Raw genomic sequence first — 23,914 nt, forward strand, 5'->3', positions numbered from 1 at the left:
TGTCTTAAATAATGATGGACTGTTGTTTCTCTTTGCTTATTGGAGGTGTTCTTGCCATAATATGGACTTGGTCTTTTACCAAATAGGGCTATCTTCTGTATACCACCCCTACCTTGTCACAACACAACTGATTGGCTCATCAAGGCAAAGGGTGACTAAAGAATAAATATGTTTTGATTTGTTTAACACTTTTTTGGTTACTACATGATTCCATATGTGTTATTTCATAGTTATGTCTTCACTATTATTCTACAACGTAGAAAATAATAAGAATAAAGAAAAACCCTGGAATGAGTAGGTGTGTCCAAACTTGACTGGTACTGTTTATGTAGGCCTAACAAATGCTATTCAGACATCCATTCAAGAAAAAAAATGGTATCTTATTGTACCAATGACTCGTCTAAAAATTGTGCCGGCTGAATAGATTACTTTGCAAGAGATAGTAAAATATGACCATTTCTATGCTCATCCTCTGTACGTCACTAAGGCATGCTCTGCTGTCTGACCTTGCAGGGGAATGGAAACTTTGAAGGCTCTGTTTTGCAGGGGGTGTGAATGGCTGTCAACGGAGGGGGCCAGGACTGAGTCATTTCCTGGAGGGAAAAATGGAAAAAGTGAAGTTGAGTAAGACCTCAATGACTGGAAGAAAAAATACATTTCTTACTCAGCTTACAGTACATGATATCATCTGAAAAAGAAAAAAAAATCTTACCTTTAAAATCTCATCAACACAATTCGCATCCCCAGTCATGGGACCCTACAAACATCAACGATTGTACCATTGTTAGAAGAATTAAAAAAAGGCTCATAAACAACAAACGTTAGTGTGTCATATTTCATCTTGTTAGTGACTAAGTCACTAAGTTTTATTCTATAGAATCTCTAGAATTGAGATTCCGTTGAACTCATTCTAGTTTTGTGGTTTTACCTCAACAGGCTGCGAGGGCATCTTGAGCTTGGAGAGCGACGCCTTGCCGTTGGACTTCATCTCCCCCATGGTGCTGCTGTGGGACTGGCCACTGTACATCGCTGACGAGGTCTTGGGCTCCACCATCTCCTGGCCATCCATGGGCCGCACGTAGGCTGTAGGCTTCTGTAGCATGGAGCTGGGCTTGGACATGAGCGAAGGGGGGAAGGCCTGGCTGGAATGCGGGCCGCTGGTGAAAGATGTGTGCACACGCGACGGGGAGTCCCAGTTGGCCTCTCGCTCACGTGGGGACTTGGAACGGTAGCGCTCCTTGCCGTGGTGCTCAGCACCCAGTGACCGGGAGTGACTGGAGCTCAGGGAACCCTTGGCTGGGCTAGACGTGTGGGACTTGGAGTGTTCTGAGCCATGCTTGCTGGACTTCTTGTGTTCCCGCTCGTGTCTTTGGCTACTGCCGCTGCTACCGCTACTCCTGCTACCGCTGTGGCTGCCCTGGAGGCTGGATCTCTTAGAGGACTGGGAGGACGAGGTGCTGGCCGCTGGGCCTACTGGAGTCCATTTACTGTTCTGGCCACTGCCACCGCCACGCTGGTCCCCAAACAGAGACGGGCCAGACTTCTCCTCGGAGGACGACGAGCCTGAGGGTTTGCCACCGAGTTTTGGAATTGTGTCTCCGATAGGTTCCTTCATCTCGTCGTAGTTTCCAAGCATACTCTGGATACGACTGGACAGTTTATCTTCTTTGCTGGACTGCACAGACAAAGAGAGAGTGAGAAAGAAAGAAACAGAGGGTCACCTTCAGGACAGCGGTTAAGCACTTGAATTAATTGCTTTTAGTCTAATATATTAATTAAATATGCTACCCAAACTTTGCATTTATTCTGGTGAAAACTTCTGAAATATAAAAAAAGAAGAGACTTGAATGTTTCTTATAACATTAAAGAAACATTGACAATGTATTTTTGTTAGGAAAATTATACTATTAGCCCTCTGATATGAAGCTTAAAGTTGAAACAATATTGAGGAGAGGGCGGCCCTCAACTAATCACACAAGAGAGACGATTGGCTTATTTAAAACTCCCCTCCTGACCAAGGAGGCCATCTGCATGGGGTGATAAGGGCCTTCCGTGGCTCCACTAAAGAAGTTAAATCAATCACTCGGAGGGGCTCCTGCTACAGATGACAAGAGGTAAACCACAGTGTGTGTAGCCTATCCAATTTCACATGGGGGCCCCCAAACCAATTCTTTCTGACAGATACCCGTGTGGGGTGGGGAACCATCTGTTATCTGTAGCAGGAAATGTAGAATATGTGCTACACAAAGCTTTGCTGGACTGGATGGAAAGCAGAGAAAATCCATCAGAGCCCATTCACTCTATTAATTGGGTTTGCCTTGCAATATGTTGTGTTGTGTGTGTATGTGGACAATGCATAAGTGTGCCGCCATGCAAGGCCTACACTTTGATAGAAGGGCTCTTGGTAGCAAACAGAGCAAATAAGGTAACACCTAACCCTATCTTTCACAATTCATGCACCAGTTTTAAAAACTACATTTACAATGTTATCAGGGGAAAACTTCAAAATGATATAATACACAGTAAAGTGGAGAGCAATACTAAAAAAATGGAAAAGCCATAGGCCCTGACAAAAATACATCTGAAGGGAATATTGGAGTCATTATACTACAAAAGCCATTTAAGATTAGCATTTTTCTGCCTGGGGAAACATGAACTGCATCTGTGCAACCCGTGTACAAATGTTACCACGCTGCTATAATTGTAAAAGTTCAGTGGCAGCTTTGTTTAGTGGCTCATTTAAATAAACAGCCGTGGAATTTACAGGAAGACATAGTAAACAAATGTTACTGGACTATGAATACTATTGGTCAGGACTGATGTTACATAACTCTCTGGAAACTAATCACAAAGAGGCATTCTACTGCCTACATGAGAAGATTGAGTTTTAGTTATCCAGTTGATGTTTCACATTTCTACATTACATGACCCATTTTGTAACTGCATGAGTAAACAAGCGGTGGCTTCTCTAAAAACACACAGTGGACTCAGGGCTCTCAGAGCTGCGGAACACAACATGGCTGCCATGGCTGGTGGTGGGAGGGCAACTTCCCTGGGTCCTATTCTTCATCAAAGCCCCCTGATTACCTTTCACTCTGTGGGGGCAAGAGACAACTTGGCTTTCCATATAGAACTCACCCCTCACCATTCGCTACATGTCTGGACACGTTCAAAATCATCTGTTGATTGGTCCTCTAGCTAAGAGAGGAGCCACTTACCTCTGCTTATATCTGGTTAGTGGCAAAGATTAGACTGAGCCAAGGGCTGAAATCCTTATAATCGAGTTGGTGGGATGGGAGATCTGGTTCTGGCCCACATCAGTGCTCATAGAAAATGTGCACCCCTAAACCAACTACTTTCTGTTGTTTAGTTGACTACAGAGGCCTGGTAAGCATCAACATCAATAAGGGTTAGGTCTACTACTCAACCGCTATCTATGATAGGGGACAGTGCCATACAAGCATCCTAAAGTTGTCAAGACTGCATATGAATGCAGGTCCCCTTTAGCTGTGGGCTGTTTACTGCCCACAATGATATAGCAATTCGATGGGACAAAAGTACTAGCGGTTATGCACTTACCTCAGGCTCATTGTGAGAAGGACTAAGGAAGGACCAGATAAGATAAAGGGACAGAGGAGACTGAATCTGCAGCAAGGACAGGGTGGACATGAAACCTCAGCTAGTGAGGCCCGGGACCTAAAATCCTCCTGAGCAGCCAGCAACAGACCTGAGCCCACATTAACTGCAGCTAATGCAATTCCTCTAAACAGTGCACTTACCTCCAACTCTCCCTGCCACTGTTCAGATATAAAAACACGTAAGCAGTTCTCTGGGTTTAAAAATAGTTATCAATGAATCCTGCAAATCAATCATAGCATAATGGGAATACTTATAGGAGAAGCAAGTATAAACTCTAAGAGGTAACTAAATGACAGAAGCAAAACAAAATGAATAACAAAATAAACTTACAACTTTATAAGGTTCAGGAAAGAGAGGGGAGTGAGCTGGAAAGGCCTCTCCTCCCTGCTGGATTTCTTGATTTCGCCTTTCTCTTTCTTTCATACGGAGCACATTCCGGTCTTCACGGTTCATGTTGCTAACAACAGAGACACAGTCACTAAGCGTGGAGAAGAGAAAATAGCAGCTTCCAAATACTTCGGTCTACATTAAAAAACACCAAGTGATACTGCAGAGTACACAAAAATATATATAAAAACAACTTAGGGGGAGGGCATTTTTCAATGGCTTAAAAGGGGAGGGACAAGAACATCTACACCCCCCCCCCCCCGCAAGTCTAAAGCATTATAATGAATGGGTGATCAAAAGCTACTGATTGTAGGCCTATGTGTTGGAAAAACTGTGGGACAGAGATAGCACAGTTAAATCAATGGAATAAATGAAATTAGCATATGAACAGCTAGGCTATCTAGTAATAGGTAGGCCTATTCACTGCCTTCTAACTACCCCCTTTTCTACAGTACATATCCCACCCTCAAAATTATCAAGCCAATAACAGGACCACAAATCGTAATTTCATGTTTTTTTCTCTCCATCTCATGAATACAGTGTGTCATTTATTGTAATATAGTCGCTAATATTTCTGATGGCATGTGACAAGCTTTTAGGCGCTATGTGGCCCGGAGGCAATCTGCCAACAGGACCATCAACATATTTTCTACTAACTGCTTCTAAATAATCACTGCAAGTAGGGCTGGGCGATATATAGAATGATTTATATTAATTCAAATGTACGTTTTTTCACGAGATACCAAATGCTTGTATACCAAGAATCACGTAACAAAATGTTTTTTGTTTTTTTCGTTTTTATGAGCGTTCATGTCTGCTTGTTCTCGTGTTGTCTTTTTGGTCTTGTCTCCTTTGATGCTCCTATGCTGTGTGCGCCTTCCCATTTACAACAGAGATCTGTATATAATGATGAGATGCTCATGTCTCAGCTCTAACAGATGGGAGTTATTGTCCCAAAGGAGGGAAGGCAGGCGACAAGCTTAGGTCAAAAATAAGCCCATTGAAACACATCAAAACCTCTCATCTTCCTCTCAGTTTACACACCCCCGCGCACCTCCCCGTGCCACTTCTTCCCTGACAAGCGGTTCCAACTCACTATTAGCATTTGAGTTTTGGTCCAACAGAATCGGTCATATGGACACCGAAACACAATGAGACATTTTATTGTAAAAGATAAGTTAATCTTTATAACAATAGCCTTTTAATGTCTCAACTGCTCAAATTGCCTGCAAAGCAGACACTCCTAAAACAGGATTATCAACTAACATTGATTCTGTTAAATGTATGCTCAGTTTGTCGCGCGCGGCATTGTGGTACCAGGTACCGCTAGCAGCATTTTAGCCAAAGACTTATACTAGCTGTCTAGTCTGTTTTAAAAATGTGCACTAAGCATAAGACACAATTATATAAGGATTTGGCTTCTTGTTCTCATTCTGAGAAATAAGGTAGGTCGCTTGATTTCAACATCTGAACAAAGTGGACAGGCTAGCACCTTGTTTAAACAGTTGGAGACGGACACAAGGGTTTGTTCAAAACAATTCAACTGTTCTGCCTTGTTAGCTAGCAAATAGATCCAAGTTGGCTAAACTTGAAATGTAAAGATTCCTATAAAGATTAAATGGCTACTCACTAGCATATGGGATTGTGCTTGAGAGATTGTTTGAGACCAGTGTTCATTTTCTATAATGCCTGCTAAGTGAAGGTGCATTAAGCATGGTTCTGGTTAAATTTATAACGAAAAATCTATTTTTATAGAAAAACTTGGAAAGCCAGAACAGTGATTACAAAAAAACAGGTTAAACTATTTTGATAAATCATTTTTAGTAGTAGCCACCCTTTGCCTTGACAGCTTTACACACTCTTGGCATCCTCTCAGCCAGCTTCATGAGGAATGCTTTTCCAACAGTCTTGAAGTAGTTCCCACATATGCTGAGCACTTGCTGGCTGCTTTTCCTTCATTCTAAAAGGTCCAACTCATCCTAAACCATCTCAATTGGGTTGAGGTCAGGTGATTGTGGAGGCCAGGTCATCTGATGCAGCACTCCATCAGTCTCCTTGGTTAAATAGTCATTAGCCAGCCTGGAGGTGTGTTTTGGATCATTTTCCTGTTTGAAAAACAAATGATAGGCCCACAAAGCACAAACCAGATGGGATGGCGTATCGCTGCAGAATGCTGTGGCAGCCATGCTGGTTAAGTGTGCCTTCAATTCTAAATAAATCAGTGTCACCAGCAAAGCACCACCACACCGTCACCTTCATGCTTCACGTTGGGAACCACACATGCTGAGATCATCCATTCACCTACTCTGCGTCTCACAAAGACACGGGGAGGTTGAAACCAAAAATCTCAAATTTGGACTCATCAGACCAAAGGACAGATTTCCACCGGTCTAATGTCTATTGTTCGTGTTTCTTGGCCTAAGCAAGTCTCTTCTTCTTTAGGGGTGTCCTTTAGTAGGTGTTTCTTTGCAGAAATTCGACCATGAAGGCCTGATTCACGCAGTCTCCTCTGAACAGTTGATGTTGAGATGTGTCTGTTACTTGAACTCTGTGAAGCATTTATTTGGGCTGCAATCTGAGGTGCATTTAACTAATTAACTTATCCTCTGCAGCAGAGATAACTCTGGGTCTTCCTTTCCTGTGGTGGTCCTCATGAAAGCCATTTTCATCATAGCGCTTGATGGTTTTAGTAACTGCACTTGAAGAAACTTTAAAGGTTATTGAAACTTTCCGTATTGACTGACCTTCAGGTCTTAAATAATGGACTGTCATTGTCTTTCCTTATTTGAGTTGTTCTTGCCATAATATGGACATGGTATTTTACCAAATAGGGCTGTCTTCTGTATACCACCCCTACCTTGTCACAACACAACTGATTGGCTCAAAAGCATTAAGAAGGAAAGAAATTCCACAAATTAACTTAACAAGGCACATCTGTTCATTGAAATGTATTCCAGGTGACTACCTCATGAAGCTGGTTGAGAGAATGCCAAGAGTGTGCAAAGCGGTCATCAAGGCAAAGGGTGGCTACTTTGAAGAATCTTAAATATAAAATATAGATGTTTAACTTATTTGGTTACTACATGATTCCATATGTGTTATTTCATAGTTGATGTCTTAACTATTATTCTACAATGTAGTAAAAAGAAAAGAAAAACCCTGGATTGATTAGGTGTGTCTACACTTTTGACTGGTACCGTGTGTCCTTCTAATCATGAGTTCTATTATTGTGGCTTCAAAAACAAAGCCATTGCCCTTGTATTCCATCTCTAGTGATTGGCATCCATGTTGTAGAGTGAACAGGGATTCAGAATAAGTCTAACTACTGTTCACAGTGAACTGTCAACAAGATGATTTTTTAAACAAAACTAGGCATATGTACTAAGAGGGAAATGTGCTCAATGTCATAAGAGGTCAGGCATCACCTGAAAAGTGGGTTCTATTAATGGAGATCTCCATGAAGCGAAAGGTTAGTTGGTAGTTCCTCAAAAATAAGCCAGCACTTTGACATACAGGCCTACCCCTCTCTGTCGCTTTTAAGGGTATAACAACAAGTTAAGGAGTGTTGAAAGAGTAAGATTAACCTGGCCTGTCCCCCCACCTTCCCTCAAAACACAGGGCACAGCACATGTGTGCTGTTTAACTGTTTCCTGATTAGACTAGGCTATATAGGGCATATGGCAATTCCCTGACTGCTCAATACACTATAAGCTACAGGGTTGAGTCATCAATGAAAGCAGATGGTTTTCTACCTTCTATTAACCAGGAACAGGAAATTCCAAAGTCACAACTGGTATGATACGGTCATTTAACTGTTTTTTATTTATTTTTAATATAGCCACCATTACAACTCCATTTACACCGCTCACTCTTATTAACACATTCTACTCCATCACGTGGCCTTTCAGCATACGGTCTGAATAGTGAGAAACAGGAGATTGGCAAATTGTAGGAAAACAAGAAACCCTACCAAAGACCTTCACATAAGGAGTAGGCAAACCTAACTAAAATAGTTCAGAAACTGATGGTGAGGGAGGGCTGTCATTTGAATTTGTAGATGCAAATGACTCCATTTGGGATGGGCCTTGAGTAAATGTGTGAATGGGCTGTTTAGTCAATACCTTTGATCACTCGGCTTTGTTTATGTCCTGGCTCTCTAAACGCTCCCCTCACCATTAATCATTAATCCATTCTAATCATCGCTGTGTATTATGAGGCAAGTGGGGGCTTAAGGCGTCAGCATACTTCAGTTCGACTGGCGGCTAGGCGAACCGAATGGGTGTGCTCGCATACTCCCTTAAAAGAGCTACGCTTGAAAAATGAGGGGGGGGGAAAGCATTTTGAGATGCCGTAACAAGTATATACTTCCTCAAAATAGTCAGAATTAATTTAAGATCACTCAAGAAATCTGTCATTAATTGACATTTTTGCTGAGGAGATCTTAGTCGCACAATTTTCCATCTAAGATGTTTGTTGCAGTATTTCTCAATGAAAAATATTGCTTGAAAACAAGTTGTCTCGTTTAATGACAACAAAGACTTTATTGAATAATCCCTACTATTGACCAATCACTGACAAAGGGCCGTATTATTCTGCTCCCAACTTTGGCTTGCCTCAAGAAAAAGATGTGCGCACGAACAGCCCACCAAAAACTTGAATACAAAAATGTAAAAAAACAGGTCACAATATATCGTTATAAGATGTGCAAACTATTCCGAACTGTTTCAGATAGGAAGCATGCGGACGCCTTTAGAGAAAATCGGAAGAGCATCAACAACAACAACTCTATTATGAGTGTCAATGGCACCTGTGCATACATACCGGTAGTCAAATGTGAACAGTAGACTACGCACCACTACCGAGCCAATTTAACAAAATATGTGAAACTAGAATGAGGCCTAGCAATTACTTTGACTCAACCATGCATAAATTGAAACTGAGACTATGCTGTGAACAAGGCACTGTAGCCATATGCCCTACCAGCTGGCTCTGATCTACATTACTAAAGCTGAAGACAATGCTACCAAACAACTGGGTGATTCTCATGAAACAAGTTTTAACCACGGCAGTAGAAATTTAGTTAGAAAGCCATGGTGCATCTGCAACAATCCAGTATCATTTTGTTGCTACATTATGCCAAAGTGTCTTATTTTAAATAATTTAACATTTCCATCCCCATATTCTCATTACCGAAATGCATCCAGATTATATTCTCGGGTTATTTTATACAATTATACTTCAAATAAAAACTCACTTATTTGAACAAGACAAAATACGTTGCTGTAGTTTGTCCATAAAGCATACAAATCTAGGGCAGATGATGGTTTAGCCCAGTGGGGGACAAACTTTTTCACTCGGCCCCCATTCCACCATTGGAGAACACCCCTCACACCTACCATAAAAGCTGTCAGTGCGGTCAACAACGTGATTTTCCCGTTTTACATATATTTCCACACTATTTAGTTTAGTTTATTAATTCGCCCATTTTAAAAAACAAGCACACATAAAACTTAAAAGCCATACATGCACATGAATAAAATCATCGAGGATAACACACAATAAAGTCTGGGACTTATTTCCATTGTGGTCTTCTTGAGACAAGATGACTATACAAGATCGAACACAGTATGGCAGTGAAATAATAAAACAAAAACATAAAAGAAAATTATCTCATCATTCCAGTTACATCATAGGGGTTATTCATATGGGCACAGAGGACATCAAACATATTTTTACTTTATTTTTTAAAGCTGTCCAGAGAGGATGCTGTTTTTATAGGCAGAGGCAACTCATTCCATTCTGAGGCTCCAGTATACAAGAAAGTACCTTTCCCAGCATTACTCCTGAACCTGTATAAGCACACATCAGCAACACCTGATCTGGTGCTATGATAGTGTGCATCCCTAACACGAGGAAAGTAATCACTTAAATATCTGGGCGCAGGACCATACATACTCCTGTAAACCAAACCTAGTCTAATCTGGGACACCCTAGCCTCAACAGGCAGCCAGTTTAGTTCCTGAAAGCAGCTCCTGCCTATGTGAGTACGTGGACTCACCTTCAATACTACCCTGATCAACTTATTCTGGGCTATCTGGAGCTTCCCCTTCATAAGTTTAGATAAGCCCCCAAACCAGGAAGTACTAGCATAGTCAAAATGGCATTGAATGAGGGCAGTAGCTAGCACTTTCATAGAGTCCTTATCAAACAGCTTGGACTTTCTAGGCAAAAACTTAGTCCTGGCATTAACCTTCCCTAGCACCTTATTGGCCATGCTCACACCTCCCAAGCTTCCATCAAGGATACATCCCAAGTAGCTAACAGAGGTTTTAGTAGTCAGCACCTCACCCCCTAACTCCACTCTGATTTCAGACAACCAACACAATTTACGTCTGGATCCCAAAATAATTGCTTCAGTTTTCCCTAAGTGCAGAGATAGCTTATTATCTCCAAGCCATTTGCTAATGTTAGTAAGCTCTGTGCTAAGTATGCTCTCCAACATAGTTTTACTTTTGTGAGACACCAGAAGTGTAGAGTCATCCGCATAAAGAAAAAGACGGCAAGTGACAAGCATCTTTCATATCATTAATATACAATAAACACAGCAGAGGCCTAAGCACGCTCCCCTGCGGAACGCCACAACTCATTGGTTTTGCCTGAGACAGTGAACCATTAACCTCTACTACTTGCTCCCTTCCTGATAAATAGGACTTTACCCAGCCTAGAGGGATACTGCTTAACCCCAGTGCCTCCAGTTTGGAGATTATGAGACAGTGGTTAACTGTATCAAAGTCCTTCTGTAGGTCAAGCAGTACCATTCCACAGAGATTTCCCTCATCAATCCCTTTCCCGATGAAGTCAGTCAAGTAAAGTAGACATGAATCAGTGGAGTATGTTTTTCTAAAACCCGACTGAAAATCATACATTAGACCCTGTTTGTTAACATATTCATACATTTGCTCATGTACAATTCTCTCCAGGATCTTTGATGTTACACAGAGGATAGATACAGGCCTATAATTCTCAGGGTCAGACTTTATCCCCTTCTTATACGGAGGTATAACTTTAGCTTGTTTCATGTCCCTGGGAAAGGTGCCTTGTTCAAGAGAGAGATTAACAATATGCGTAATACAAGGGCCAATTTGCTCAGCAGAATCTATTAGAAACTAGCAGGAATATTATCCAGGCCTGTGGCTTTGGAGCATTTAAGCTCTGCCAGCATACTAACTATTTTGGCTGTTGCTACCTTTGCAAAAGAAAAAGAGTTTGGCTGAACCCCCAACTCTACATAATACTTCTTGACTTGGTTGCTTCCATACAAACCAGAACTGGTGGGCAGCTTGCTAACCAGCTTGCTGGCAACAGAAGTAAAAAAAATAGTTTAATTCATTGGCAACCTCTGCTTTTTCATATACCACCTCCCCTTTGATGTTCGGTCCAATACTGTTTAGTTTGTTTTTGGTAGTACTACTACAGCCTAGTTCGTTAAATGATTTCCAAAGCTTTTTAGGGTCATTTTTGTTTTCAACAATTTTCTCTATGAAACTATGATGTTGGAATAGTATTGTGAAAATGATTTAAGTGTAAGAGCGGTTTGAAAATACCGCCTGAAATGTAGGCCCATTTTCATGGGATGGAGTATTGGCCTTCCATGGTGACATCACCGTGAGGTAAATTAGTTAATAAACCAATAAGAAAGAGCATTCCAAACCTCTCTGCCAATAACAGCTAGTTTTCCCCTCCCCACTTAGACCACTCCGACAGGCCTAGTAATATTCTTGCTTGAGATATTGCCCTTTGCGTCAATATCTTTTCGACCATTTTAATTGAAAACAAATCACTGTATGGTACTTAATTGTTACCGAGAAAGGATTTGATATTGAGAAACAGATGCATTGGACCTTTAAGATTAGTTAAAGTAATGAAAAGTAGCTTATTTCCCAAATATTCTAGCCTATGAAAGTGTTGTCCTAAAGTTGGGGCTTTCAAAAATATCAAGAATTAAAGTCTATAGCATAAGCCTAGGTATAGGCTATTTTCAATCACAGCTTAATGATAGACAAAACAAACAATATTATTTATTTTTATATTACATAAGGCAAAAAAAAGAGAAAAGGTATCCCGATGTGAAGACGATAGACTGCTTCTATCTAGCCCATCATGTCACTACGGTAAGACAGCCCGTTCCTCATAAAACTGTCACTGCTCCATCACAGCGAGCCACATAGACACCAACCTGCTCCATGCTGAAGCTCCTCAGCCAGAAAGGAATATTGGAAAAGATTTGCCTGCAACACTAACACTATCATTCGTTATGATTCGTCCAGTTACATTCGATTTCGCACTATAGCCTAAGTGCCGTTTTAGCAGAGTTTGTTACTTTTTCCACAAAAATGTTTTACAAAAAAATGGTTTGGTCAATAGCGTCGCCCAATAGCATCGTCAATCAATGTTTTATGGGTACATAATCACGATAAGACAAAGATTGACATCGCTTAATCCTAATACTAGTTGAAGTTCACATTAAACTATATTATTTATTACGTAAAAACCATGTGGACATGTTTCTCATCACGTAACACTTTCAAGTTCCTGTAACATCTCCAATAATTTTTTTTAACAAAGTTATTCAGCCATGCATGATGCATCATCTAGAGGAGTAATCCTTAGATGACCACAAGTTCATTTAATTTCATCACTTACATGCCGCCTGAATCAGGATATTTTTCTTCAAAATACCGCCTTTACCACACTTGACCTTCTCATTACTATAATGACTAAAAAGCTCAAATTAGGAAAAACCCAGAGAACCATTAATTTACCAACACGGAGGCATGAATGGGCTTTGTAGATGTGTTCAATTGTTTGCTAACTCATAATGGCAGTCTACAGATTGAGCTAAGGGCCTTATTACCTATTCACACGTCTCATTACCATATTGTTAGGTCCGTTTCAGTAATGATAAGATAATTAAGATAACGTATAGTCAATGGGTGTGCTGCTCTGGTGACTCAAATTATTCACTAGGACCACTGCTTACACCCACTGCATAGATGTTTAAAAAAAAGATCTGTTAATTTGATTAAGTAGGGTTTGTCAAGAAATACAGGGTGTACACACCCCATTTCATTTACTTAAATCCACAATCTGGAGTTTGTGTTTTCCACCACTTAAAAATAAGGATAATCCGCATTTTGACATGTTTTAGCACTTACCTATACTGTTTGATATCCCAAGACAGTTTTTGGTCCATATCCTACACATTTAGATACTTTATAGGCATATCATGTTATGCCATTTGCCCATTGGATCCCATTCAATTTATAAATATATCTTAAATACTTTAGAACCACACATATCCACATCCCAATACTACCTGTAAAGTGAAAAATATATTTTTATAAGAACGTCCCTTTTGGGTCGTTCCACCTCAAAAACACAAGAAAGAGGATTCAACACCCACCATCTCAGATTGTTATGAAATTGTTAAAAACACTTAAGATTAGCATTCCTGCAGCATTCATTTTGTTTAAATATAATTTGAGATAATTGAGTGCACCCAAATTGGCCATTTTTATTTAGAGGATTCATATAATATTGAATAAGTATAGTAACTAACATCTGATTTGGACCAGACTTTTTTTCTAACAATGAGTTAGACACAAGGAATCCAAAGAAATGGTTAAAAGCCACCCACTGAACCTCCCACGCCAATCCCACCCTAACAATGAGTAGGGTGTACCTATTAAGCCCACCAAAGTTTAAACATTTCGAACACTTACTGTCCTAATTTTTGTAAGAAAAGTGTATATAAAATTATAGATTAATCTCATGTGAAGTAATGACTTTACCTGTGTTTTAATAAGAAAAAAAGATTTGATCAAATAAAAGTCCAGACTGGACATAATGGGTTCAGGGTGTACCCTTTAAGCCCATGGTGTTCCAAATAAGTCCACCTCTTAAATAATCAATTATAATTTAATTTCCAATATGTTCAAAATTGACATTTCTTAAAATTATATTACAACAAAGGGGTGTCCAATTATATGCCCAGAGATCAATGTGGATTTAGGCTTTTGTTCTTGCCGACCATTACACACCTGATTCAACTAAATCATAGACTTCAATCAAGACATGATTAGTTGAATCAGGTGTGTTATTGCTTGGTTAGAACACAATGGCCCTCTGGGGATAAGAAGCCATGCAACAAAGACCATAACACACAGAGATTCATTGAATTATCTGAAATATTATTCACATTTGCTGCACTGCTATTTTTGTTAATTCAACTAGTCTTCCTTTAAGCCTATCTGAAGACAGTTTCAAATCTCCCCCTGCACTGTGTATTAAAAATGTACAGGTGGTGGACCAACAAACAGAATCCCCTGGATGATTGAAAGACAACATGACAATGCCCCCACACAAAAGTGCATGAGTAGTCACCCAATTGTCATCTTCTTGTCCCTCATTGGTTTCCATTTTTATCCACCACTTGTAGGTCTTCCATCCCGGACCTTATTTTTCTCTCTCTGCATCAACGACTACCTGTCCACTCCAAACGTCTTGGAATACAGAGGTTTCTAACTGTTCCTAATGTTGGTAAAGCCACCATGGCTAGATGCACAATATGCATAACTGTAGTTTGTGTGTTTTAATCAACTTAAAATCTGAAGAACAATAACATTCATGCTCATGTTCATTGAATATTAGGGATCTCAACATACTATCCCCACGTGTTTCAACACAAACCAGGCTTAATAGGAGCATACTGGGCTTAATTGGAACAGGGATTTAAAGTGAAAAAGAGAATAGAAAAGTCTACTTGTAAAATATTTGGAAACCAATGGTTTAGGGTATGAATATACACTATAGACTACAAGATAGTACAGATCATATTGAACAACATTGCTTTTTGTCATTTACATTCTGTAGAGGGAGTGCTTTTGTGACACTGTACCCTTTAAGCCCACCTGAGACATTCAAATTTACAAAAATGGCATGTATAGCAATGCAAGGTTAATTTAACAGTAAAATAAGAATCTATTCAAAAATGTAATCTGTGAACGTCTGAAATCTATTATCTGGTTATAGTTCACCAAGTTGTTGTTACTGTGAGACTGACATGCAGGCATAACTGCTAGCATGAAAACTCCATATTTTCAATTGGCAAGAAATAGTAATGAAAGCTCATGAAATATGCTATCATGTGCACATATCAGCACATTCATCTCTTCATTTTAGATTAAGTTTGATCACTTACCTGAGAAGGTACAAAAAAAAATATCTGGAAAATGTGTAGGGTAGCCTCAACACCAATTTTTTTTTGCAGCTTTGAAAATTGGCCATTAGTGGGCACTTACACAAAATTGTCAAGAACGTAATACAAAATCTGATTAACAGAAAAAGTTTAGTTTATATCTATACTGAACAAAAATAAAATGCAACGCCCCATGTTTCATGAGCTGAAATAAAAAGATCAACAATTTTCCTTGCGCACAAAAACCTTATTTCTCTTACATTTTGTGCACACATTTGTTCACATCCCTGTTAATGAGCATTCCTCCTTTGCCAAGGTAATCCATCCACCTGACAGGTGTGGCATATCTAGAAGCTGATTAAACAGCATGATTGTTACACAGTTGCACCTTGTGCTGGGAACAATAAATGGACACAAAAATGTGCAGTTTTGTCACAACACAATGCCACAGATGCCTCAAGTTGAGGGAGCATGCAATGGGCATGCTGACTGCAGGAATGTCCACCAGAGCTGTTGCCTGATAATTGAATGTTCATCTCTACCATAAGCCGCCTCCAATGTCGTTTTAGAGAATTTGGCAGTACGTCCAACCGGCCTCACAACCGCAGACCACGTTTAACCCAGGACCTCCACATCCGGCTTCTTCACCTGCGGGATCGTCACACCAGCGACCCGGACAACTGACGAAACTTTGGGTTTGCACAACCAACATTTCTGCACAAACTGTTAGAAACCATCTCAGGGAAGCTCATCTGCATGCTCGTCATCCTCACCGGGGTCTTGATACAGTTCGTCATCGTAACCGACTTCAGTCGGCAAAAACTCACCTTTGATGGACTGGCACGCTGGAGAAGTGTGCTCTTCACAGATGAAACCCGAGCAGATAGCAGACAGCGTCTGTGGTGTTGTGTGGGCGAGCGGTTTGCTGATGTGAACTTTGTGAACAGAGTGCCCCATGGTGGCGGTGGGGTTATGGTATGGGCAGGCATAAGCTATGGACAACGAACAATTGCATTTTCCGATGGCAATTTGAAGGCACAGAGATACCGTGACGAGTCCCATTGTGCCATTCAACTCCCGCCATTACCTCATGTTTCAGCATGATAACGCACGGCTCCATGTCGCAAGGATCTGTACAAAATTCTTGGAAGCTGAAAATGTCCCAGTTCTTCCATGGCCGGCATACTCACCAGACATGTCACCCATTGAGCATGTTTGGGAAGCTCTGGATCGACGTGTACGACATCGTATTCCAGTTCCCACCAATATCCAGCAACTTCGCACCGCTATTGAAGAGGAGTGGGACAATTCCACAGGCCACAATCAAAGGAGATGTGACGCACTGCATGAGGCAAATGGTGATCACACCAGATCACAATTTACTTATTTTCTTATATGAACTGTATCTTTGAAATTGTTGCATGTTTCATTTATATTTTTGTTCAGTGTAGTTTTTCATTTGAATCAAAAGATGGAGGTGGGCTTAAAGGGTTTGCTTACCCTATATAGTATTAGTGTTCTATGTTTGACAATTAGCATGGAGCTGCGACTCAGAGTATTGTTTCTTCATCCTATGTAATGTATTCTCATATAATTTTCCCCCCACCATTTCAGAGAAATTAGTCATTGAAGTTGTTGGATTAATGTCCCATCCTACATTCTGATATTACCAGGTTCTGACCATTAGATGGTGCTGTTCCTGCTATTAGGGGATTATTTTATAAAGAATCCTCCCCACATTGCTAAAGGGATAGTTCACCCAAATTAAATATTGGTTAACAATTGGGGGGTTCTTAAAGTATCATAATAGCAGGAATAGCGCCATCTAGTGGTCAGAACTTGTAAATATCAGGATGGGACAAAAACCCAACAACTACAATTACTCATTTCTCTGAGCTGGGGAGAGGAAAAAAAAGTCACAAAATTCACAGAGAATACCTTACATAAGATAAAGAAACAATACTCAAAGCCACAGCTCCACACTACTTGTCAAACGTAGAGAACTGATACTATATACTCGATATTGGTGTGGGATTGGCGTGGGGTTAGGGTGGCTTTTGACCACTTCTTTGGATTCCTCATGCCTTACTCGTTTTTAGAAAAAAGTTTGGTCCAAATCGGATGGAAGACTGCACCTAAAAACTATTTTGGTATTTGGTGAAACAAATACCAAAAGATAGTTTTTGGGAGGAATTTTCCAATAAATCCACTTTTGACTTAAATGCATTCACATAATTAGAGTACTTATACTAAAATAAGGGGTATTTTGGGATTAACAAACGACAGTTTGATGCATTTGGTTACTGAATCTCTAATAGAGCTTAGTACAGTTTTTTAACAGTTCCTAATCTTAGTGATCCATGAGGAATTATGGCAAGTGATCCAAGATACATTTTTTGGTCTAGCGCCAGTTTCGTGAGAATCACCCAACTATGAAATATAAAACACCATACCTGTCCAATTGTGTTATATCTTGAAAGGGTCACTTTTACTCACATTTTAGCACTGGTACAAAGATAAACTGTACTCCCAAACAAATTTGGAGAAAAGAATGGTTGTGGGCAAGGCTACCAGTCAAGCAATGCGTTTTCATACCAACCTTAGTACCTAACTGTGCAAATAGAGATCGCCAGCTTGTAGTCCTAAAAAAACGGAAATTAGTTACCTCAAGTTCATTCAGCCATTCCTATGGAGGAAATGGGGTTTTGGGATAAGCACCAAAAATAAAGTCTGAGGTTAACACAGGATTAGGAGATCTTATACGTTTTCTGCTATAAGATAAGTCAGTTAACATAACCTTTATGAACTATGAAGCCTTTATGTGCTTGTTTTGATTACATAAATCCTTCAAAGTTTTAAAAATTACTTGAGCTGATGAAGATCATCTCAGAACAAAACATATAAGATCTCCTAAGCCTGTCTTTACCACGGAGATTCTTTTCGGTGTTTATCCCAAAAAACATGAATTTCCCCAAAGGCTTTGGCCGACGAGCCATGGCGGAGTTAGTGCTTACAAAAATCCACCATTACTATTGCTCTCCATTACTAAAGAGTGCAAAGTCTGAGTCTAGGGAGTTGAAATGTTAACTGGGGGGGGGGGGGGGGGGGGGGGGGGCATACTGAACTGGTAATTAAGGCTTCCTGACCTCACTTCTATATGACAAACAGATAGACTAAGAAAAGACTAAGAAAAAAACTCAAGAGGTAGATATAAGTGTCTGAACACCATGAAAGTAGGACCTTGCTTCTTTGAGAAAAATACATTTCCACACTTCCATCATAACCCTATCACGATTTGTCAATGAAGTTTGGTGACTGTTTGGTCTGACTAGTACAACAGTTAGGCTAACGCTATTCACAGGAAACGTAGCCAGAACACCAACAAGAGAAACCAAGTAGTTGTGTTGCTTACCCTGACAGAGAGGCCATGGCCCAAAGCACTTAAACATTGGAAAGGGGATTCAGTGAAACTCCATGGGATTCAGAAGTGTTGTCATACTCAGCCGGCCTGCTCTCTGGTAGTACTCCTTTAATGATGACAGGCGTTGTCAAAACTGGGTTTCCTGATCTACAGCATCGACATTACAGTATTTCCTTGGAGTAGAGATACATTTGACTCAGGGAGGGGAGGTTACTGTTCGTTCACGGGAGATACCACCCTGCCGAACAGCGGGTGTGCTAAAGGCAGGGGACAATAGGTGAAGTTGAGAGGAGGCTCTTTGTGTGTGTGATGGGGGGTTGCACGCATGAGTGCACAATGTGTCATACACTCTTGGAGGTGTTTGAGATATTATAATTGGAACAAACCCGTTGTACTGCCGCAAGGCAAAATAGTACTGACAGGAGCTTAAGGATCTTTGGAACAGTGGTAATTAGGACATCATTTTCAAAGTGAACAAGATACATTATATTCTATCACTGTGCTAGGGCAAGTTCCCTTTACATCACAAAGCCTTCTCTAAACAAATGAATCTAAACAAGATCAGTACAGTGAAAAGATAATAAAAGGAATATGAATAGAAGGAATATGAATAGGCAAGAGAAAAACAGGCCTGGCCTAAAATAGTGGAACAATAAACTTGATGTCTCACACTTTAGAGAAGAAAAATAAGGAAAGTGTCTACAATAAAGAGAATAGCAACCTCTTCCGGAAAATGGAATAGTCCACCTAGTTCCATAAAAGGAGATGTTATTTTATGCCACTGAGCCTCTCCTCCTTGTGATGTCATGAGCCACTCTGAGGACGCCAGAGCCAACCAGAGCCTGTCTCCCCGTCAACAACCTCCCTCCCCCACTATGCCCTGGAGCACTGGGTAAACTAGCAGCAATTTCTTTAAAGGGACAGCGCCTGTTTTCTACTTGAGATGGAAACAGGGGAAGCCCTACTCAAGTCACTAAAGGCATTTCCCAGACAGATATTTTTCATCAGCAATATGATGACATAGCCTATTGCCCAGAAGTGGTATAGCCCAACTACTTGAATGGTAGCGTCAGAAACCAAAACCTAACTAAATAGCTGAATTGAACACCACTGAATGAGTAGTCTACCATACAAGATTCAAAGAATTGTCAATAGAGCAGTAAGCTAATTGAATGCAATGAGAGTTTAGGCCTATAGCCTACAACTAGTCCACTTTAGCCTGATCCCAGATCTGTTTGTGCTCTTGCCAACTCCATTGCTCATCGTCAAGTCAAGGCCCCATAAAAATAAAATTCCTGGAACTGCATTTTGTTAGTGACGTTAGTGATGACAACAGCTGTGAACAGCAGGATGTGTGCCACTCTCCATATGGAAACACTAGCCCTAAATGGACATTTATGACATGAGCAAATCCATTAAGACAGCTTGGGAAATATTATTTCAGATGCTTTAAATATATGAAAATGAAGGTGGACCATCAGGAGTTTGGGGAGTCAATTGGCCTTTACATTCAATGATTAAAATTAGGCCTAGTCTATATCAAATAACAGTTAGGGGAACAAAAGCTAGCTAACTTTTTAACCCTTCAAATAACCCCTTGCCTATGTGTCACATGGTCAAACTCCTTCTCACTAACATAATGATAAAGGCTAGCCTAGTTCAGTCAAATATGTATAATGCAGTCTCAATTTAGCTGTAACTTCCTAGCATTAAATCATAATAGTAATTTGTTTTAGTATTAGGCCTAAGGCAAGGATAAGTTGGGCTAATGTACCCATTTTCTCTTTTAAAATAGGTTTTGAAAAGATTACAGGCTTAACACCAAACATGTTATTGGATGAACAAACTAGGCAGGAGTCTTTACATAACCTGTGTTTTATTGTTTAGTGAAATGACAAGAACCAACATCTCAAACAAGCCTTATCGAGCCAGAGACAACATGGAAATTCCTGCATTATTCAGTAGGCGGTTTCCCTGTCCCATCAGACAGACTACTTACTCACCAACCAGTTGAAGAGGCTATATTTGGAACACTTGCATATCTATTGGACTTGAACTACAAATAGAAACCTAAATAAGGCTCACCAAGCCTAGTACTGTACGTCTATGGTATTTAGACAACATTAAAACAGACACTTTCACTCCTCTGTCAGCCTATAAACATCAAATTTATTGTTTTGCCAAATAAAAACAATTGGACAGTGTCACATTAGAACAAAGTTGTAGGCCTACTAACCTTGTTCCTGGCGAGCTACCGTCCTGTAGGTTCACTCCAACCCTAATCTGGCACACCTGATTCTAATAACTAACTGGTTGATAAAACTGAACCAGGTTAGTTACAACTGGGTTTGAAGCGAAAACCTAGAGGATAGCTCTCCAGGAAGAGGGTTGGAGACCCATGTTGTAGAAGGCTATGCGTTCAATAAAATAGCCTGCATGATATGCTGTCATACAAGATAATTGTATCCAGAGTCAAAAAAGGAACAAATACTGCAACATGGGCTGGTGCGCAGCATATTTTTTTGCTTTGACCCAAGAGCCGAGGAAGCAGCTGATGGCTTATTAGTTTCACCAAGGGCTTACCATAGGCGATGTAAGGGCCTTAAACTACCCTCCTATGACTACAGTAAGTTGGTGGTTGAAGATATCCCTCTAGTGGTGTGGGGGCTGTGCGTTGGCAAAGTGGGTGGGGTTATATCCTTCCTGTTTGGCCCTGTCCGGGGGTATCATCGGATGGGGCCACAGTGTCTCCTGACCCCTCCTGTCTCAGCCTCCAGTATTTATGCTGCAGTAGTTTGTGTCGGGGGGCTAGGGTCAGTTTGTTATATCTGGAGTACTTCTCCTGTTCTATCCGGTGTCCTGTGTGAATTTAAGTATTCTCTCTCTAATTCTCTCTTTCTTTCTCTCGGAGGACCTGAGCCCTAGGACCATCCCTCAGGACTACCTGGCATGATGACTCCTTGCTGTCCCCAGTCCACCTGGCCGTGCTGCTGCTCCAGTTTCAACTGTTCTGCCTGCGGCTATGGAACCCTGACATGTCCACCGGACGTGCTACCTGTCCCAGACCTGCTGTTTTCAACTCTCTAGAGACAGCAGGAGCGGTAGAGATACTCTTAATGATCGGCTATGAAAAGCCAACTGACATTTACTCCTGAGGTGCTGACTTGCTGCACCCTCGACAACTACTGTGATTATTATTATTTGACCCTGCTGGTCATCTATGAACATTTGAACATCTTGGCCATGTTCTGTTATAATCTCCACCCGGCACGGCCAGAAGAGGACTGGCCACCCCTCATAGCCTGGTTCCTCTCTAGGTTTCTTCCTAGGTTCTGGCCTTTCTAGGGAGTTTTTCCTAGCCACCGTGCTTCTACACCTGCATTGCTTGCTGTTTGGGGTTTTAGGCTGGGTTTCTGTACAGCACTTTGAGATATCAGCTGATGTAAGAAGGGCTATATAAATACATTTGATACAGTATAAAACCTATTGACCAGGCTAGATTGTGTTAGCGAAATCTTACAGAGATCTAGTCTGACTAAAAATAAACCGTGTGCACAGCAGTGCGTCCAGGTGCTGGTTTTGGCAGGAACAACTCGTTTTCAAAAACAAGTGTTTAACTACTAGTCTAGTCGGACTGCTTTAGAGACGGGGGTTTCATTAATCCTTGTTTGCAATAGCTTATTTCCAATCTGAAACCCACCATTTACAGCATTTTTTTTTTTTTTTTTAAAGGCTAAATTTATGGTAGACTAGTTTTTGCCATCTTGGATGAATAAATTGTCCACCGCATTGTCTTGCAAGACGCAAATAACCACATTTAAGCTACATTCATTGCTTGAACATTTGTAAAAACAAAAACTGTACTAAGATTGCATAATCCTTGCATCACCACCAGATGAAACAATAGCCTAAATATTTCTGTCATAACTCGGCTGTAAAACCACATTCTTGAGCAGTTGGCCTTGAGCTGTTGGCCTTGGAGGAAACAGTTAGGCTAGCTGAAGCCATAGAGCAACCTAAACAGGAAGTTGGGAAGACTTCACACAGAAGCATATGTCTGTACTGTAGCACTTATTATGCTTGCCAGCAGAGGCCATGCCTCAGAGAAATTGGTAATTATGTAGCAACTACCAAGACTTGAGCTGCCCCTTCCTCACTGTAGAACCTAAAATGGAGTCCTAGACCCAGCAAGTCAACTGTGGATGGAGAAAAATACAGCTATTTAGCTCGGATTTGTATATATATATATATATATATATATATATATATTTTAAGTGGGACATAAGGGAAGACAATGGTGTTCACGCTGAAGAAATTCTAACATGCTTATTGTTACAGTAGTGCTCATGTAAAGGGCACCAACTTAACGCTATCAAAAAATACTACTAGGGCTACCTATACCGAATAAAAATAAAAACATGTAAAGTGTTGTTCCAACGTTCCATGAGCTGAAATAAAAGATGCCAGAATTGTTCCATATGCACAAAAATATTATTTTGCTCATAAATGTGTTTACATCCCTGTTAGTGAGCATTTCTTCTTTGCCAAGATAATCTACCCACCTGACAGGTGTGGTATATCAAGAAGCTGAATAAACAGGATGGTCATTACACAGGTGCACCTTGTGCGGGGGACAATAAAATACCACTCTAAAATGTGCAGTTGTGTCACACAACACAGTGCCATAGATGCCTCAAGTTGACAGAGAATGCAACTGGCATGCTGACTTCGGGACTGTCCAACAGAGCTGAAGCCAGAGAATTAAATGTTCTGCTGAGTATTTATATCTGTAATAAAGCCCTTTTGTGGGTAAAAACCTCATTCTGATTGTCTGGGCCTGGTTCCCAAGTGGATGGGCCCCTGCCCAGTCATGTGAAACCCATAGATTAGGGCCTCATTTATTTATTTCAAATTGACTGATTTCCTTCTATGAAATGTAACTCAGTAAAATCTGACATTTTGCAGTAAATTTTTGTTCAGTATAAATAAATAAACACTTGACTACTATGGGATGCATGCCGTCATACATTGGTCTGGTTTGATATAAAATTTGAAAAATACCCTCAAAGACAATTAGTGTGTATCAACACCCAGAGGTTAATTAAGGCAGAGGGTTCTGAACCTGGGCAATTTCAGATTTTAGTTTTCCTTCTGGCTGCGGTTCTTCTTTTACAGGCCAAAATAAGTAGGCTAATGATGAGTGCTAGGTT

General features: G+C 40.5%; 1 protein-coding gene across 2 annotated transcripts in view; it reads right to left on the reverse strand.

Annotated features, from left to right (window-relative positions):
• The window catches only part of aff4 (AF4/FMR2 family, member 4), a 39,401-nt gene that overhangs the window by 13,502 nt on the left and 1,985 nt on the right, over window positions 1-23,914 (reverse strand). Inside the window, exons 1-5 of one of the 2 annotated variants that reach the window (XM_038978117.1) lie at window positions 18,696-18,873; window positions 3,970-4,096; window positions 929-1,675; window positions 713-757; window positions 507-593 (exon numbers count right to left, since the gene is read on the reverse strand). In XM_038978117.1, the coding sequence (XP_038834045.1) occupies window positions 507-593; window positions 713-757; window positions 929-1,675; window positions 3,970-4,096; window positions 18,696-18,712 (1,023 nt within the window). In that variant the 5' untranslated portion in view covers window positions 18,713-18,873. Of the gene's footprint in view, window positions 1-506; window positions 594-712; window positions 758-928; window positions 1,676-3,969; window positions 4,097-18,695; window positions 18,874-23,914 lie in introns of those variants that run through there. The other variant, XM_038978126.1, reaches the window with a different exon arrangement.

The sequence above is a fragment of the Salvelinus namaycush genome, chromosome 3 (genome assembly GCF_016432855.1).
Source record: "Salvelinus namaycush isolate Seneca chromosome 3, SaNama_1.0, whole genome shotgun sequence".
Classification (NCBI taxonomy): domain Eukaryota; kingdom Metazoa; phylum Chordata; class Actinopteri; order Salmoniformes; family Salmonidae; genus Salvelinus; species Salvelinus namaycush.